The 19,657-nt window shown below is 45.7% G+C and overlaps 1 protein-coding gene across 2 annotated transcripts; it reads right to left on the minus strand.

Moving 5' to 3' along the window:
* Positions 1–4,281: 4,281 nt before the first annotated feature.
* Positions 4,282–8,660, minus strand: LOC123188893 (uncharacterized). Of its 2 annotated transcripts, none has more exons than XM_044601168.1 (12): positions 8,491–8,660; positions 8,235–8,357; positions 8,050–8,122; positions 7,870–7,929; positions 7,597–7,713; positions 7,019–7,480; positions 6,376–6,788; positions 6,127–6,226; positions 5,962–6,021; positions 5,777–5,863; positions 5,440–5,577; positions 4,282–4,921 (listed from the first exon to the last, which is right to left on the minus strand). In XM_044601168.1, exons 2-12 carry the CDS (start codon positions 8,345–8,347, stop codon positions 4,565–4,567), a joined length of 1,980 nt encoding a protein of 659 aa, XP_044457103.1. In that variant the 5' UTR covers positions 8,348–8,357; positions 8,491–8,660; the 3' UTR covers positions 4,282–4,564. The 2 variants fall into 2 exon arrangements, with proteins under 2 accessions (XP_044457103.1, XP_044457102.1); XM_044601167.1 differs by having other exon boundaries at positions 7,870–7,959.
* Between the last annotated feature and the right edge of the window lie 10,997 nt (positions 8,661–19,657).

Consider the following 19,657-nt stretch of genomic DNA (forward strand, 5'->3'; position numbering starts at 1 on the left):
ATCAAGTCCTACTCATGCAACGTTTGAGGGTGAAACTAATGCATAAAAACTGGGTATGGAAGGGATATGATCAAAGTGTGAACTTGCCTTGTACTGTTGATGAAGATGATTCGCACTCATAACTCTTGATAGTTCTACTCGTCACACTCCGTTCAATCTATCGTGAGCAAGCAATAGTAACCACACATAAGCAATCACTCAAAAGATCGGGAAGAACGAAGAAGATAGTTCGAAAAACATCAAAACCAAGCAATTAACTCTTGTAACATAAAAAAATTTCTAACCGTACCAAAATTATGTGAGTTTGGCCTTATCAAAAAGTTTAGGTCAAGAGCTTCGATTTGCAAAAAAATCAACTAAATCGGAGTTACAAAACTCAAGTTATGTTCAAAAGAAGTTTGAATATGAATCTGAACAAAATTTGAAAATTGAAAATTTCAAAAAGTTGATGTGACAGGTTCACTGGATAGGTGAAAACAAGACGAAGCTATAGACGCTGGTTTCATCTAATTTGGATAAACGAGTGAAAAGTTATTTGAAAAATCAGGGCCAAGCTGTTTTACGAAAGAAAAATAGCTACGAGTAGGGTCTAATGTATAAATACGTAGACTAATTGATAATCTAGTTATTCTATCGTATTAGTCTAGAAATAATAAGCTACGAAAGTATAAAAGGAAAAAAACAAAGAAAGATACCTTTATAAAGTAGAGAAAAAACAACTTCGGAGAGAGGAGACAACTTCCAGAAATCACGCCGGAGAGGAGAAAAATATTTTTCTTAAATGAATCTAGTCAAACCAAAATATTGATTTAACCCGATTCGGATGATTTTTGGAGGCTATATGGGTCTATATTTATAGGTAGAAAAAAGTTTCGAGGTCAAAGGTTAGGCAATGTGGGACTAAACGTAGACGAAAATATACGAAACAGAGATGAAAAAGGCTAACGCCTCGCGCGGGCCTAAAGGCCTGCCGCGCGTCGTGCTGCATTTTTTTCCGAAGTCTATTTTTTTCTGAAATTTGTTTCAAAAAAATTAAACTTTAACGAAAATAAAATAAAATAAAAAGACAAAAGAAAACAAAAGAAAAACGGGCCAGCCTGCTGCTATGCTACGCATGTGGGCGGCGGTTAGTTCCAGGCGCACGCGTAGTTTTTTTTCTTTTTTTATATAGAAACAAAAAGGAAAATTGGATAACATAAATAAAATACAATTTTATATAGCCATATTATATATCAAAATTTTCAGAAAACGATTTTCTACAATGTGGACATTTTTGTCAAGTCATATAAAATAGAGACAAATGCGAACAATTCAAAGAGTGCTACTTCCCTACTAAAATCCAATAAAAATCATTTTAAAAATATCAAAATTATTTCAAAATTATTTCTCTCCAATTTTCTGATGTAGGGAATCATTTTACCCTATTTTCTATTTATTTTATTTTTGGAGAAAAATAATTTGAATAAAACCCAAATAACTCCAAATTGAAAAAATAACTTGAATGGACTTTAAATTTGATCCTTTTAAACTTCCAACTCGTATTTCATATATTTTTGAGAAGTCATTTTATCTTCTCTCATGAAAATCATTGAGTTGCTTAAACTTTCTGAATTTGAAATATTTCCAAATAAAATTCAAATCTTTTCAAAAACCCATTTTCATTTAATTAAATGGAAGAAGTCATGTCATCTTCTCTCGAGGGTTTTGTATTTGAAAAGAATTTGAATTCACGGAAATCAAAATGCAAAAAGGTGAAAGTTTGGGAAAGTCCTTTTATTCCCTCTCATTTAACTTTCAAAAAGTTTCGAATTTCACTCAATCAATCACACAACAATCAAACAAACAATCAATCTATCTATTTATTATAACATTCCAAAATTTAGAATTTTGGGGTGTTACACCAATCCACCCAGATGTGTATTAAAGTAGCCACCTTAAGTTAACCATTATTTAACAGCTCTCATATATGTCATGGATACACTCAACCAAACCACGTCTACAAGCATAGCATAGTGGTATAAGCATAACGTAGAAGTAACTCCATGGTTTGATAAAAAAGGGGCAATATGTTCTACCTCATCATCTACTTCCCAAAACTCACATGTTAAGCAGATCCTACTCATGCAATGTTTGAGGATTGAATCTAATGCATAAAAACTGGGTAATAAAGGGATATGATCAAAGTGTTACTTGTCTTGCTGACGATCTGCAAACCCTAGAGACTCGTAGTAGCATGCTTCGCACTCCGGAAATTCTATCACAAACAAACAATAGCATAATAAGCACTCAAGCATAGATGCACGGGTAAAACTCAGATGAGAAAGTCCAAACTGAAAGTTCAAATGAAGAGCTTCAATTTGCAAAAAGAATCATTCAAATCAGAGCTACGAAACTCAAACTACGATCAAAAGAAATTCGAAATCAAATCTGCTTGAAACCAAATTTTAATTTATCAAAATCATGTTCAAGTTGGTTAAATGGAAAGAGGGCTTGGAGACGAAGATTTTGGCGTTGGTTTCACTGGATTTGGACAAACGGTTAAAAAGTTGCGGGCGTTTGAAGATCAGAGGCTAATCTGTGATAAAAATAATCGCGGATAGGTCCCTGGTCGGAAATAAAATAAAAATAAAAGACTAACGAACGAACGTTCGCTAGCAGAGACGAAAGAACGAACACGTTCATGAACAGAAGCGTTCGGACGAACGTCCGCTAAATAGAGAAACCGAAGAAAACCGAGAAAAACCCTAACCCTAAAAAACGATCTAGCTCTAAACTGAAAGAAAAACCGGCGGCGGTTTTTTTATCGATTCGCGGCGGCGGGTCAATGGTGGCGGGCGGCGGCTCCGGCGAGGCGGGGCGGCGTGAGGTGGCGGCGTCGGCGCGGGGCGGCGGTGCGGCGGCGGAGCAGCGGCGGAGCGGCGGCGGCGAAGCAGCGGCGCGGCAGCGGAGCAGGCGGCGGCGGCGCTGCTGCGGCGGCTTGGGGGAGGCGACGGCTGGCGATGTGGGAGGAGGGGGCCGGGGCGGCTGCATATAAAGGGGCACCGGGGGTCTGACTTGGGCAAGGGGGCGCGGGGCGGCGACGATGATCCGGACCCCTCGCCGGAGTCCGGCGGGGACACGGGCGTGGCGCGAGGCGGCGGGGTACTGGGCCGAGGCCTGGCTCCCAGCGGGGCCGGCCCAGTTTGGCGCACGACTTTTAAAAAAATCCGCTGAAGAAAAATCTTAAATAAATATAAAAAAATTCTAAAAATGCCAAAAATAATTTTCGCTGTCTAAATAAAATATTTAGAACGAGGGGAACATTTTTCTGGCCTAATTATGCAGTTTTGAAAAATGCATATTTTTCTAATTCAAATAAAATTGCGATAAAATTCGAAATAAAATATTTATCTAATTTTAATATTTTTTCTCCAATATTCCTCTGAGATTTTGGAAAAGTCATTTTATTTCCTCTCATTATTTTAGTATTGGAAATATTTCGGAGAGAAAAATTATTAAAATCAAAATGATCCTCTTTTCAAATTTGAGAAAATTCGAACATGAAAATAAATGAAATCTCCAACTCTCTTCTTGGGTCATTGAGTTGCTTAAGATTTCTAGGCTCGCAACCAAAATGCAAATAAAATATGATATGCATATGATGATCTATGTATAACATCCAAACTGAAAATTTAGGATGTTACAGGCCCATGCGGAGCAAGATGACATTCCAAACAGTGTGGGAAAGAAGGGTTGGGCCGTAGGCCTGGTCAGGCGGAGATGCGTGACCAGGTGTTCTTGCCTGATCGATCGAACCGGTACCGGCCGTTTCACTTTGCAGTGACACCCTCGGTGTAATTATCGACAACTCTAATTTCCCAGTTTTCGCGGAGTTTGAGTTTGCCAACTCCGTAACTCAAGCAAATTTGTATGTACCGAATCGCCAGCTTATTTCCCTCAAAGCCAAGAGTTGGAGCGTTCGGGTGAGATCTGGACCTGGAGTTGATGGAGTTGAGAGTTGGAGGGCTCCCGAACATGCTCTTAATTAATGCATGGGAGGAGTTTTTTTTAAAAAAATGTTCATGATTTGTGATGCGAATTTGTAATGTGAGAATGTCCATAAATTTGTAACAATGTGACAATGATCATTACTTGTAAAAATTAGCAGCCTTTTACGTATTCAATTATGCCCCATTATAGGCTTTAGGCTATTAAAGAATCGTTAGTCTTACTATTTCTAAATATACCCTCTTTAAATCCTGGGCCCGCCCCTGCACTCAATACTAAGAGTAATAAATTTCCTGTAAAAGATTGAAACAACAATTGGTTGCCCTCATCCTCCATCATATCTTTATCTACAAAAGGCAAAATCTCTTTACAGCGCGCGCATCTCCTTGGACAAAGTAGATACACACAAGAAAATGGAGATAAGTAGTGTAATCCTAGAACCAAATCTATCAACAATTTAGTGATGACTTAATTAATCTCGTTCACTGCCACTAATCAATGAAGTCAAGTCAAGCAAAGGCCCAGCCACGGCAACAATGCGGGTGATGGCCAATGCCGTGGCCCGTGGAAGCTGCGATCAGCTGAGGTGCGGGAACGCGAGGTCCCTGGCGAGCAGGTACCGGAAGCTCTGCCTGTGCGGCGCCCATTCCACCACCGCCTTGCTCGCCGTCGTCCCCTGATGCTGCTGCTGCTGCGGCCGGCACCGCTGCACCGCTGCCCGCACACTCTCCGGCAGGCACCGCTGCGCCGCGTCGAGGAGCCGCTCCGGCGAGAGGCCGACGTCCCTGGCGTAGGCCTCCACCAGCTTGGGAAGCAGCACCCTGCCGCGGCGGTGCTGATGGTCCGGCGGGCGGACCCCCACCGTGGCGCGGATGTACTCCTCCTTGGCCGCCTCGAGCTGCTGGAACAGCCGCTTCGGCGTGTACACCCTCACCTGCATGCCCGTCGCGCCTTGCATGGATCAGTAATCTACTGCTGGACTGCTGGTTGGTACTCCCTCCGTTCCGAATTACTTGTCTTAGATTTGTCTAGATACGGCGAGGAGCCGCTCCGGCGAGGAGTCGCTCTAGAACTAGATACCTCCGTATCTAGACAAATCTAAAACAAGTAATTCGGAACGGAGGGAGTATTTACTTTGGCCAACAAAAGAAAAGATGCAGCAACATTCCATGGAGAAAGAAAAAGGGGTGTCAAGTTAAGTTTTGTTTCATCATTGTGTTGTGTCATGCCGTGGTGCATTTAGCTTTATCACTTTGGGAAACATTTGTTCCACTCCAATTTACTCTACTAGGGTTATACTCCTCATGTTTCCTCTACATCCAATTAGTCAAAAGAAAGTCTCGCGACAGTGTTATGTCTCGATGCTAAGAGTGTTCCGTCTTTTGGGAGCATCTTTTCGGAAATCTGAAAATTTCTGGTGCGTGCTAGAGTCTAGAGTAGTTCATATCATACCGCGGGATCGGAGTGGCTCCCGGAGCAAAGCGCGAAGCGCAGGAGAGGCTCGGACCGATGGATGGCAAAGGCTTGCCATTGCCCCCCTGCTTTGCTCCCTCTGCTTTTCATCCTTGGCTGCAGCAAAGTCCTCAGCCACTGCATGCGCCGGCCAAAGTGTTACAATCAGAATTTGTCCATACATTTAATCAAGTATTGCAGGAACATTCTACTCGATCTGCGCCATGCTTTCTTGACCAAATGATGCAGCATTGGAGATACTACCACTCGATAAGCAGCACCATGCCTTCTTGACCAAATGATGCAACATAGCCATACATGGTTTGGGAGTACATACCTGTCCAGGACAGTGGGTGCTGCATCCGAGGACCAGCCCCTGGATGGCCGCCGCGTTGATGCTGCGCCCGGCGATCTTGCACTCGGCCTGGGCAAAAGGGAATTTCCTCTGTCAGTGTCACATCCCAAGAAAGCAGCAAGAAGAAGAACGGCGCTTGCTTTCTTGATTCAGCTGTCCCACCTTACCTTGACAAGAAGTGATGTCTTCTTCAGATGGTTCTGCGGGATGCCATGCTTGAGGTAAGCCTGTGGGAGTTTGTGCCAACGCTTCATCATTTCACTCATTCAGACAAATATATACTGTATCTATGTGAGTAGTATGGACTGGACCAGGGAGCAAGCAAGCATTACATGCATCAACAATGCGTTGTGTATGTTGATCCAGAAGGCGAGCTTCTCCTCGTTCGCCATCCTCCGGAGGTCGACGCTCTCCAACCGATGAAGAATTAACCTGAAAACGTCAAACCTATCAGTGCTCATTCACAACTGCTCATACCACATTAGTAGCACTGAACAATAGAACACAAGAATTTTCGTACATTTCCCTATTTGGACAAGAACGTTTGGAGAGTACGAAAATAAAATGCAGGAGCAGCTCACTTGTAAGTTTGGAGCAAATCTTCGACTTCTCTAAGCCTCGGGCGGTCGCGGGAAATCGACGGGACCTCAACCATTGTGTTGTACGGTCCACTGAACTCCTTGAGCCCCTCGACGTGGAACGGGTTGATCAGCCGCGAGTCCAGAGTGGCTTCTCTCCTGCAATTGGGGCTCCACATGTCCCCAAGGTACTGTGGGGAGACCACACTCGTCGTCGATGAGAGCGACGACGTCGGCGACGACGATGCACGGTGGTGAACCAGAGGTGGATCTGCGAGCTTGCAGTACACCCCTGCCATGCACCTCACCATCTCCTCAGAAAGGTTGTTTGGAGTTTCAGGGATGTGGTCAGCCACATTAGTCCCCAGATAGTCAGCCAGGCTTACCACTCCTGATGTAGTAGCAGCCTCTCCTTCCTGCGAAATAACATAATAATGTCAGTCAGGTTAGCTGATAAGTAACAGAATTTAAAATCTTGCAACAGTTTGCAGCAGTAACATCAACCATTTTGAATTTGAATGTTGCCGTTGCAGCACATTTATTCAAATTTCAGTGAAGTTTCTGTTACTAGTAGTATGTTGTGTCTGAACTTCAACATGAAACTGTCTGAAGCCAACTGTGGAATTGGAAAATTCAGATGGGTCACCTCCAAGAAGGAGAAAGGTTGAGAGTGGCAGGAGCGAAGAGCTCTCGCCAGGCTCTCCTCCGACGGCGATATCCTCGACGAGCACACGCCGCGGAACGACAGCGCGGACTGGCTGCGCAGGCCATGATCAGAGTCCATGGCCTTGGTTGGGCATGTGGACGGAGAGCAGTCCTCCATCATCGTGCCATTCCTCCTCTTGCTAAGGGGAGGGCAGCTGTAATGGAGCATCGCATCGCCACCTCTTCCGGCGGTGGCCTTTGGCTTGGGCGTTTCCTCCATCTGCGCAGACCGTGAGCTCACTGACGGCTTTGGCGGCGCCGGCTCCTCCTGACGGACGACAAGTGAGGATGGCACCGTGGGCGCTTGCTCAAATGCCTTCCTGTACAGTGTTAGGAGGTACTGCTCCAGGTGCTTGATCTCCAGTTCCAATGTGGCAACCTCCCTTATCAGCTGGTTAGTGGGCTGCCAAAAGAAAACATCAGTTTCAGTTTCATCTGATGAACACATACTACTATTAATGAATGAACAGATGGTGTTAAAATGAAAGATAGATTTCCTGGTAAAACTGTAAGTCTCACCTGGAGGATTGGGCTCTCATTGGACAGAGTGAGCGGAGCAGGGTTGGGACCCAACGCTTTCTCCAGTGCGCCGCGCACCGTTTGCTGATCGTCAAGGTGCCTCTCCAGCTGCACAATCTGCGTCAGAGCATCGTCATCTCATTAGACCAAAATGATGCTGAGTGCGGTTCGGCATCCGGAGATGAAAATGTTGTGGCAATTCTTTCAAGATTCAGTCTCTGATTTCTTCTGCCTGTGAGCTAACAACAGCAAAAAAAAAAAGATGATGCTTGCCTCTTTTCTGAGTGAGTCTTGCGTGTCAGTCTTGGGCTGGATTCCCTTGTTGGTTTCGCTCTGCAGATGAGAGTTTGAGTTTCTGCCATTCTAGAAGACACCACAAAAAAAGGGAAAATCTCAAATCTACAGAGAAGCAGTGGCACTATATGGAGCACAAGAAAAAGGACAAAAACTTACCAACTTTGGCTGATTATGAGACGCTTTCTGCGAAGAATGCAGCGCATCGTTGGCATTTTTCTCCTCCAAATCACTGCCATTACAAAGCATAAAAACATTTTGATGAGCACTAACTTATAAGCATCAATCAAGATGAGAAAAGGAAGAGGGAAATTTGCAGAGGAGAAGATGATGATGTTTCCAACCTCTTGGAACGCTTGTGCCTGGATGGGGCATTGTAGTTGTAGGAGGGCTTGAGTGGTTTGGCTTTGGCCAAGGAGCTGTGGCTTTTCTTCTCCAGTGCCTCCATCTCTCTCATTCTCCACAAACTGTCTTGAAACCAACCAAATCAGAAGATGGAAACCATGGCAGGTGATCAAGAACCAAACAAGATTGCGCCAACACACAGGGAGAGAGAAATGCAACGAAGAATACAAAAGAAAGAAAAGAGAGAGAGCTCACACAATTTAGCTGGTGGAGTGCTCGGAATTGATTTAAGGGTTGGGCAGTGGAGCAGAGGTGGGAGAAAGAGACTTGAAGGCTGGAGCAGTGAAGCGGGAGAGTGGGGGAGAGAGGCCAATGATGCAAGCGAGCAGAATGGTGGCTTCAGAAAGGCACACTAGGCTCCAAGAAGCTCTGCCCTGCCCTGCCCTGCACATACATAGCCACCGGTGCCATCTACCCACCAGCACCTACTCCTCTGGTCAAAGTAACTATTGGTAGTGGACATTTTTCTTTTTTGTTTTCAACAGAAACAGATAGAGATAGTGGACATTTTGCAAATCCTCATTATCCGCAGAGCAGAAACCACCCCCAGTTATCCAAACGCAACAACATCACCATTGGCCGATTAGCATGTGTGTTGCCTGCAACTGCAAAAAGGAACTGGATAAAGATCACAAAACAGACGGCTCTTTTTTCCTTTGCCTTTCTCTTCTTAATTTATGCTGCACCTTTTTAACTCGACTAGGCAGAGGGAAAAAAATAGTTTTCATTCATTTTTATTTTTATGTCTACCCTGACCATGGGCAGTACGTCACTAATTTCATGTGGTGACTGTGAAGCGGGGAGATTCTAGGATTAGATTAATGGAAGTACTCCTATCTTGTCTTGCTAATAAGCCAATGCTTGCTGACAAATGCCAACGCAAGCCTCTCGCTTTTCTTGCTCCAAGATTTCAACCATATAAAAATGGAGCAGGCCCCCAAACCAATGGGCACATGAAGCAATGCCGCATTAATGCAGCACGTCCTTAATTAAGCAGTGCCTGTACTGTACGTACTACATTTAGGACTAATACTACTAGTACTTATGTCTCTGCTTAACCCTGGCGCACAGTTTCAATTGCAGTGTGTGTAGGTTTTCCAAGATGTGACAGTCAAGAGAAGAACACATTTCAAAATCTCTGTGCTGCCCCTTTCACATGGAGATCGCTGTGGCATTGATGGACAAGTGAACAGCAGAGTGTGATATGATGATATGAGTGCAAGGGATCTGCTACGACATTTATAGCAACTGCAGGATGATGCTACTGTAGGATCTTTGACTGTGGCATTTACTAACCAGCCTAACCACCACATACACATACACTTGACAGGTTTGAGTTGGAGAGTAAACTTGCTCTCTTGTGTTGATTAATCACACATACATCAGTGTTACATATATACACCCTATGGACAAGGCACGCAGCCGGGGTAGTCAGTTCAGATCCTACAAACTAGGAGGCGACGTGCGCACTACATACATACATGTTAACACCCCCCTCGGCTGGAACGCCGTTTGGGAGGACGTTCAAGCTGGATCGAAACTCAGTGAAGACCTGTGAAGGAAGCCCCTTGGTGAACAAGTCTGCAAACTGAGAACTAGACGGAACATGGAGAACCCGCACTTCGCCGAGTGCCACGCGATCACGGACGAAGTGAAGATCAATCTCTATATGTTTAGTGCGCTGATGCTGAACTGGATTAGATGAGAGGTAAGATGCACTGATGTTGTCACAATATACAATGGTGGCTCGAGAAGGGGGGCGCCGTAGTTCGTGGAGAAGCTGACGGACCCAACAAGATTCGGCAACGCAGTTTGCAACGCCACGGTATTCAGCCTCGGCGCTGGAGCGGGAAATGGTCGGCTGGCGTTTGGAGGACCAGGAGATCAAGCTGTTGCCGAGAAAGACACAGAACCCCGACGTGGATTTTCTCGTATCAGGGTAACCCGCCCAATCGGCGTCGGTATAGGCCATGAGATCGAGAGAGGAGGACTTGTAGAGCTGAAGTCCAAAGTGGGTGGTACCCCGGAGATAGCGAAGAACACGCTTGATTAGTTGCATGTGAGTATCCCTTGGTTGATGCATGAAAAGGCAAATCTGTTGCACCGCATATGATATGTCCGGACGGGTTAGGGTGAGGTATTGCAAGGCACCGGCAATGCTGCGATAGGTGGTTGGGTTGGAAAGGAGGCGGCCATCGGTAGAAGAGAGTTTGGCGGTGGTGTCAATTGGGGTGGACACAGGTTTGCAGTTGAGCATATGGGCGCAATCCAAAACCTCTAATGTATATTGTTGCTGACTCAAGAAGAGACCGGATCGGTTGGGTGTGACAATAATGCCGAGGAAGTGATGAAGCTCGCCGAGGTCTGTCATGGAAAATTCGGCTTTGAGGGAGTGGATGATGGAGTGAAGAACATGCGGTGTGCTTGCGGTGAGAATTATGTCATCAACGTAGACGAGTAGATAAGCAATGGAGGACCCGTGAGACATAATGAAGAGTGAGGAGTCGCTTTTGGATGCATGAAAACCAAGGGATAAGAGGAAAGACTTGAAGCGATGAAACCATGAGCGGGGGGCTTGTTTCAAGCCGTAGAGAGACTTACGGAGGAGACAAACATGATCCGGTGAGAGGGGTCGATGAAGCCGGATGGTTGTGCACAATAGACTGTCTCCTTGAGTTCACCATGAAGAAATGCGTTCTTCACATCAAGTTGATGTATGGGCCAAGAACCAGAGGTGGTGAGGCTGAGAACCACACGGATCGTGGCCGGTTTCACCACTGGGCTGAAAGTCTCCTTGTAGTCCATGCCTTCCTTTTGAGTGAAACCCCGAACAACCCACCAAGCTTTGTACCGCGCCAAGGAGCCGTCAGGATTGAACTTGTGGCGGTATATCCATTTGCCAGTGACCACATTAACACCTGCAGGTTTGGGAACCAAATACCAAGTCGAGTTCTTGATTAAAGCGTTAAATTCATCTTGCATTGCATGTAGCCAATGAGGGTCTCGGAGGGCTGAGCGATATGTGGCAGGGATGGGTGAGATGGGGGAAGCCGTTTGGGTGGCGAGGAAGAGGCGCTTCGGTTGACAGAAGCCAGATTTGGCGCGTGTGCGCATTTTATGCGCGTTGAGAGGGGGCTGAATCGATATTGCATGGGGAGGATGACGTGGCGGGGTGTGGTAGGTTGGGTTGGATCCGCGTGATCCGAGGGGGATCCGATAAGAGGAGAATTGGACGAGGTGGACGCATGATTCGAGGTAGATTGGTTGACAGGATTGTGGTCGGAGGTACTGCGATGCGGGGCAGCAGGTGGGGACGACGCGGGAGGTGAGGAAGATTCAGTCGAGCTGGTGGAGCGCGTGGGGGTGGAGCGCGTGGAGCGGGTGGATTGGGTGGCCGGTGTGCGGGGCGACGGGATTGGCGGATCGCTTGGTGTGGCAGGTGTGCATGGGTGGCGGGGCCCAGCTGGTGCATGGGGATCGGGAAGACGCGGCTGGAGCGAGATTTGGTGGTTGGGATCGTTTGTGGCTGGTGGGAAGCTGGTTGGTGGTGTGGGAGAGATGTAGGGGAAAATGTTCTCATCGAAAACAACGTGACGTGAAACGATGACGCGACACGATTCTAAGTCGTAGCAGCGGTAGCCTTTGTGCTCGAGTGGGTAGCCTAAGAAGACGCAACGAGTAGACCGGGGGGCAAGTTTGTGGGAAGATGTGGCGTATAGGTTAGGGAAACAAAGGCAACCGAAAACTCGAAGGTGGCCGTAGGTGGGGTGGATGCCGTGGAGGCGATAGTAAGGTGTATGGCCATGAATGGCACGTGAGGGGCAGAGATTGAGGAGGTATGTGGCCGTGTGAAGGGCCTCCACCCAAAACGACAGGGTGAGGTTGGCTTGGAAGATGAGGGTACGCACGACGTCATTTGTAGTGCGGAGGAGTCGTTCGGCCTTGCCATTTTGAGGGGAGGTGTGTGGGCACGAGAAACGGTAGGAAATGCCATGGGAAGAGAAGAAGGAACGAAGGGTGGAGTTAATGAACTCACCACCGTTATCGCATTGGAGGGCCTTGATGACAACATTGTATTGGGTGCGTACATGAGCAAAGAAACGTTGGAGGGTAATGGACGTGTCCGATTTGCGCCGTAATGGAAATGACCAAGAGAAGTGAGAATAATCGTCAAGGACAACCAAGTAATATTCATAGCCAGAAAAACTCACGACCGGAGAGGTCCACAGATCACAATGAATGAGTTCGAAAGGAGCATTGGTGCGGCTAGTAGAGGAGAAGAAAGGTAGGTGAGGTTGGTGCCCTAATTGGCAAGCATTACAAGGGCCGGTGTATGGCTTATTACATTGAAAGGGAAAACTACTAGTAATGGCTTGGAATGATTGGGTGCTTGGATGGCCGAGGCGACGATGCCACACGTCACCATCGGAGGTTGTGGCGGAGAGGGCAGTGCACCGCGTTGTGTTATTGCCGAAGAACGGGTAGAGATCACCGGAGCTAGCGGAGATCAGGATTACCCTCCGTGTGCGAAGATCCTTCACAAGAAAGCCAAACGGGTAAAATTCGACGGAACAAAAATTATCTTTGATAAATTGGCGAACAGAGATGAGGCTAGTAGTGACAGAAGGGAAGAAAAGGATGTTGCGCAGTTGGAAATTGTGGGGAGGGAGGGAGGTGGAGCCAGTGGCATGAATGGGAAGGTGATGGCCATTGCCTACAACAATGCTAGAGAATTTACGCTGTAAAGAAGAATTCGAGTGGCTGAGGTGAAAGTGCAACTATCCCTAGGTGGTTTTGGTAATTCATAACAACATATAGCTCATTGAGCTAATGCTATTCCAAGATGATTATTTCAGGAAAGCTCAATGATTGGCATGGCATGGATGTGAAAGTGGAACCCTCAAAATGCTAGGACAAAGGATTGGCTCAAGCTCAAAAGCTCAAGACTCTTCAATTTATATTTTAGTGATCCAAGATCACATTGAGTCTTTAGGAAAAGCCAATACTATCAAGGAGGGATGAGGTGTTGCTTAATGAGCCTCTTGCTTCATGTGCTTAGTGATATGCTCCAAAACCCTCAACTACTTTCCCATATCCACATATGACCTAAACCCTAAGCCAAACTCGGTCCTACCGATTCTTTCTATCCGGCGCCACCGAGTTTCATTTGTCATAAGCCACTGCCAAACCCTAGCAATTCAGTTCTACCGATAGGGATCTCGGTCTCACCGAGATGGGATTGCAAACTCTCTGTTTCCCTTTCGTAACTTTTCGGTCTCACCGAAAGAGCGAATCGGTCCCACCGAGATTGCAATGTAAATTCAGTGTTTCCTTTTTGTAACTTTTCGGTCTCACCGAAAGAGCAAATCGGTCCCACCGAGTTTGCCTGACCAACTCTCTGGTTAGCTAATTACCAAAATCGGTCTCACCGAGTTTGTGTAATCGGTCTCACCGAGATTACGTTATGCCCAAACCCTAACCATATCGGTCCTACCGAGTTGCATGTCAGTCCCACCGAAAATCTCTAACGGTCACTAGGTTTACCTTTTCGGTCCGACCGAGTTTTTTGATTCGGTCCCACCGAGATTGGAAAACTGTGTGTAACGGTTGGATTTTGTGTGGAGGCTATATATACCCCTCCACCTCCTCTTCATTCGTGGAGAGAGCCATCAGAACACATACACAATTCCAACTCATATGTTCTGAGAGAGAACCACCTACTCATGTGTTGAGACCAAGATATTCCATTCCTACCATATGAATCTTGATCTCTAGCCTTCCCCAAGTTGCTTTCCACTCAAATCTTCTTTCCACCAGATCCAAATCCTATGAGAGAGAGTTGAGTGTTGGGGAGACTATCATTTGAAGCACAAGAGCAAGGAGTTCATTACCTACACACCATTTGTTACTTCTTGGAGAGTGGTGTCTCCTAGATTGGCTAGGTGTCACTTGGGAGCCTCCGACAAGATTGTGGAGTTGAACCAAGGAGTTTGTAAGGGCAAGGAGATCGCCTACTTCGTGAAGATCTACCGCTAGTGAGGCAAGTCCTTCGTGGGCGATGGCCATGGTGGGATAGACAAGGTTGCTTCTTCGTGGACCCTTTGTGGGTGGTTGCTTCTTCGTGGACCCTTCGTGGGTGGAGCCCTCCGTGGACTCGCGCAACCGTTACCCTTTGTGGGTGGAGCCCTCCGTGGACTCGCGCAACCGTTACCCTTCGTGGGTTGAAGTCTCCATCAACGTGGATGTAGGATAGCACCACCTATCCGAACCACGGGAAAAACATCCGTGTCTCCAATTGCGTTTGAATTCTCCAAACCCTTCCCTTTACATTCTTGCAAGTTGCATGCTTTACTTTCCGCTGCCAATATACTCTTTGCATGCTTGCTTGAATTGTGTGATGATTGCTTGACTTGTCCTACAATAGCTAAAATCTGCCAAGAACTAAAATTGGGAAAAGGTTAAGTTTTTATTTGGTCAAGTAGTCTAATCCCCCCCTCTAGACATACTTTCGATCCTACAAGTGGTATCAGAGCTTTGGTCTCCATTTGCTTTGATCTCCATAGCTTTTGGTGGTCATAGCCTTGGTTTCACAACCTAGGAGAGTATGGCGTCTAGCGAGGGAAATTATCACCGTAGAGGTCCTTACTTTGATGGTACTAATTTTGCTAGTTGGAAGCATAAAATGAAAATGCATATTCTTGGACATAACCCCGCCGTTTGGGCTATTGTGTGTGTTGGTTTGCAAGGTGACTTCTTTGATGGGAAAGAACCAAACCGTGAAGCTACCGCGGATGAGTTGAAGATGTTGCAATACAATGCTCAAGCTTGTGATATTCTCTTCAACGGATTGTGCCCCGAAGAATTCAACAAAATCAGCCGTCTTGAGAATGCAAAGGAAATTTGGGACACTTTGATTGATATGCACGAAGGTACCGACTCCGTCAAGGAATCCAAGTTGGATGTGCTTCAAAGTCAACTTGACAAGTTCAAAATGAAGGATGGTGAAGGTGTCGCTGAAATGTACTCTAGGCTTGCTCTCATCACAAATGAGATTGCCGGCTTAGGAAGTGAAGAGATGACCGATAGATTCATCATCAAGAAGATTCTAAGAGCCTTGGATGGAAAATATGATACCGTGTGCACATTGATCCAAATGATGCCCAATTACAAAGATCTCAAGCCAACGGAGGTGATTGGAAGAATTGTTGCTCATGAGATGTCACTTAAGGATAAAGAGGAACTTCACAACAAATCAAGTGGTGCCTACAAAGCCTCATGTGAAGCCCCTACATCATCAAGTGAGAAACAAAACTTCAATGAAGAATTGAGCTTAATGGTGAAGAACTTCAACAAGTTCTACAAGAGTAGAAGCAAAGATAGAAGCTTCAAGTCAAGGTCCTACAATGACAAAAGATCTTCTAGTCGAGAGCGAAACTGCTACAGTTGTGGAAGACCCGGACACTATTCCAATGAGTGTACGGCTCCCTACAAGAGAAGAGAAGATTCTCCAAAAAGAAGAAGCAAAGAATCACCACCAAGAGAGAGAAGGAGTAGAGATGATCGTTATGAACGAAGATACTCACGGAGAAGCAAGGATTCGGAAAGGAAGGAAAAATCATCAAGGAGCTACACAAAACGAAGACATCAAGCTCATGTTGGTGAATGGGTATCCGGCTCCGACTCCGACAGCCACTCCGAGAGAAGTTATCACTCCGACTCCGAAGATACTCAAGATGAAGGTGTTGCCGGTCTAGCACTTGTGTCAACCAACTCCTACGACATCATTGACTCACCAAATGAAGGAATTGGAAGATGCTTCATGACCAAAGGTCCTAAGGTAACACACCCCGAGTATGTTGATTTCAATAGTGATGAAGATGACTTGTTAGGTGATGATTTGCTTGTTGACAACTCTAGTGATGAATACTATGATGAAACGTCAATTAATCATGCTAATCAAGATAAAACGAATGACAATGATAAGGAGAAGATTGAGGCTCTAACTAAAGAACTAAACACTCTTAAGTTAGCTCATGAAACTATCTTCGAAGATCATCGAGAACTTTTAAGAGCTCATGAGAAATTACGCTTTGAAAAGCTCAATCTTGAGCAAGAGCATGAGTTCTTAAAAGCAATCAATGATGATCTCCGCAAGAAAAGTTCTCCTTACATTGCCAAGCGTTTACTCTTATCCACTTACATGCCTCAAGTCAAGTCTAGTAACAAGAACAAGAAAGATTCTTCCTCTAGCAGTAACAATGATCATGCTAAATCCAATATTGTTGCTTCTAGTAGTTCTCTTGATTCCACTAATGATTCTCTTAGCCAAGTTACACTTGAGCAAGAAAATAGCTTATTGAAGGGAATTATAGAGAAAGGAGTGTACAAAAGCCTTGCCGGGAGTAAGCAATTCGAGGAAATTGTGCGCAAGCAAGGAATGCACCGGAAGAATCAAGGTGTTGGTTTTGAACGAAAGTTCAATGCCAATGGAGTTGAGTGGGAAGAAGATCAATACCCCAAGACAAAGTTTGTTCCTCAACAAGAAAAGTATGATACTTCTTTCAAGGGGACACAAGCTCAAGATGATCTTCCACCACAAGACTACAAGCAAAAAGGCAAGGACAAGCTTCAAGAGGAAATTGATGCATTTGAAGAAGCTCCTAAGACCTTAGTCAAGTGGATTCCCAAGACTACTTCAAGTTCCACTTCATCAAGTACGACTACAACTCCAAGGATTCCCATCAAGATGGTGTGGATCCAAAAGAAGAAGAACTAGAGAGTTCTTGAGGGTGACTCCGCCAACATACTTCACTCTTATCATTTTGGCAAGAACAAGTGCAATCAACTTCCACATCTTGCACTAGTTCAAGGAGTCACAAACCCTCTTGTTGGTAAGACAAGGGACAAGGTAACCTAAAAGTTTTCATGGACATCATCTTGTGTGTGCATCACTCTATGTCTATGGATATCCTTGTTTGTTCCTTGCGGGACTAACCCATGTAGGTATTGAAAGTGCAATTCACTCAAAGGGATAGCTCCAAGTGATCTACATCAACATTGAGCATCCACATCTTCAACATCTACATGAAGTCATCATCGACAAAACCCGAGGTTAGTTCATCCCTCTAAGGGGGGATATCACATCTAGGGGGAGCTTTACTCTAAGACTTGAGCTAAAGCAACTCTAAAGATGTGAACACAACAATGCTTTATGTAAAAGTGGTAACCCCACTTGAGCTTAAACGATGAGTATGACCTATGATCAAGTGTTCTCACTTGACTCCTAAGTCAATATACTCATATATAGATGACCTTGTCATCGCAAATTGCTTGGTAGATGCTAGAATTGGTTGTGCATGCCTTGTCACATATTTCATTTGCCATCTTATTGTGTGAGCATGCTGGTTGCATATTTTACTCATTCGAGGACATCCACTTGTTGTTTTGATTGTTCGGTTTTATTTCCTTTTGCCAAGTGGATGGACAAGAATGCCTAAGAACCTCCTCTAGCTATCTATGCTTTTCTCGTCTCAAACTCTATTCATGCTACATCACAAAATTTGATCAAGTCAGATTCGAACCACTCTGTGTGAGGAGCGCTCGGAGTCCCCGATTCGTCATAGACTTAAACTTCCAAAACCTCTTTATGATTCTCGGTCTGACCGATACCCTACTTTCGGTCCTACCGAGATCATTAAGTTGATCTATGTTTTCGATCTCGGTGCAACCGATTTGAACCATTCGGTCACACCGAGTTGCAATAACTGTGTACAGTTTTGCATCTCGGTGCCACCGAGTCGTTCCACTCGGTCACACCGACAGGGTCGGGCTATATATAGTCACGGGCAAAAAATTTGGAAATTTCTCCGAACCCCTTCGCCCGCGCGATAGCCTGCTCTGCCAACTTGGTCTCCGGATCGTCTCCTCGCCGCCAGCCGCCTCCAGTCGCTGGTCTCCATCGCCGTCAACGGAATTCTACCCCGCCGTTGCCGCCGTAGCGAGTCTCCGCCGAACTAGGGTATGGACTCGATCTTTGTGCTATTCCCCAATCTGATTCTTAGCACATTGTGATCATCATGATTCTTGCCACGATTGAAACACTCCTGTCCAGTCAATGCGTTCGTAGATTAGTTTTGATTCGAAAATTTTAGGGTTAGGTTTCCGCCGAAACCATCTCGGACCCACCGAGTTGAAAAACTCGGTCCCACCGATTTGGCTTATGCCATTGCACAAGTGAGACTCGGTCTGACCGAGAATTACTTATCGGTGTGACCGATTTTGGAACTCTGTGAAACCCTAGCAGTCTCGGTGCCACCGAACTGTGACTCGGTCTGACCGAGTTCACTAGTTTAGGTTCCAAAACTGCTTCGGTATCACCGAGTTTAAAAATCGGTAGATCCGAGATGATTTCAGTGGGAAACTAAAACTAAGTTTTTGAGTCATTCTTTTGCAAAAATCTCTGCATTTTGTGATGCTCATCCACTCTATCTCATCTATAACCTATTCACAGGGTCAGCAGTCAGAGTTTGCAACATGTCTGATCAGAGTGACAGCCAGAACTTGTCAGAGCAGCAAGTGCAGATGAGTGAGGGCACTAGTCCCTCCAGCTCTTCAGATGATGGCAGCAGAAGTACCCCAAGCAATTTGCCAAAAGCTGCCACCAGACAGAGGAAGAAGAGAACTTCAGATTCTGAGGATGAAGATTATGTGGCAGAGGAAGAGGAAGCAACTTCCAAGAGAATTGAGCCAGCTCAGGGCACAAAGCCAGGGTTAAAGATCAAAAGGCCAGCAGGCAGGCAGCCTATGCCAAAGGCCAGAGCTTCAATCAAGATTTCTGAGAAGCCCACTCCCATAGAGCCAGTTGCTGCTGAAGGCAAGAAAAGGAAGGAAAGGGTGAAGAAGACCGTAGCCAGAGTGCTTGGAAAGGCTTCCATCATGGAAGAAGAGGAAGAAGAAGAGGTTGCTGCACCAGCACCTAAGGCACCCAAGCTAATGGGTGATGCTATCAAATCAGGGGCTACTGCATCTAAGCCCAAGGAAGCACCCAAGGCTGCATCAAAGGTCAAGACAGCACCAAAGAGGAATACAAGAAGCATCCCAGCTGCTGAGAAGAACAAGGCCCCAGTGCCTGAAGCTGCTGAAGAAGATGATGAAGAGCAAGTTCTCAGAAAACTCAAGCCCAAGATCCCAGACCACAACGATGCTCATCCTGTGGCTGAGGATATGAAGCTCAGGAGAGACTCAGGGCTGAGGAAGTGGAGAGAAGCAGACCCGTATGCTTCAAGGAGAAGAACTGCTGTGGATTACAGATTTCACACCAAGGAACAGCAGGACTTCTATGAGACAGTGCTGCTTGATAAGA

This window comes from Triticum aestivum, chromosome 2A (assembly GCF_018294505.1).
Source record: "Triticum aestivum cultivar Chinese Spring chromosome 2A, IWGSC CS RefSeq v2.1, whole genome shotgun sequence".
NCBI classification, from domain to species: Eukaryota; Viridiplantae; Streptophyta; class Magnoliopsida; order Poales; family Poaceae; genus Triticum; species Triticum aestivum.

Bases quoted from the DNA above. Each gene is read 5' to 3' on its own strand.
- LOC123188893 (XM_044601167.1), bottom strand. From the start codon at position 8,347: ATGAGAGAGATGGAGGCACTGGAGAAGAAAAGCCACAGCTCCTTGGCC. The intron at 7,481-7,596 runs GTGAGACTTACA...TTCTTTTGGCAG, and splicing joins ATGAGAGCCCAATCCTCCAG to CCCACTAACCAGCTGATAAG. The intron at 5,578-5,776 runs GTATGTACTCCC...CGGCGCATGCAG, and splicing joins GCACCCACTGTCCTGGACAG to TGGCTGAGGACTTTGCTGCA.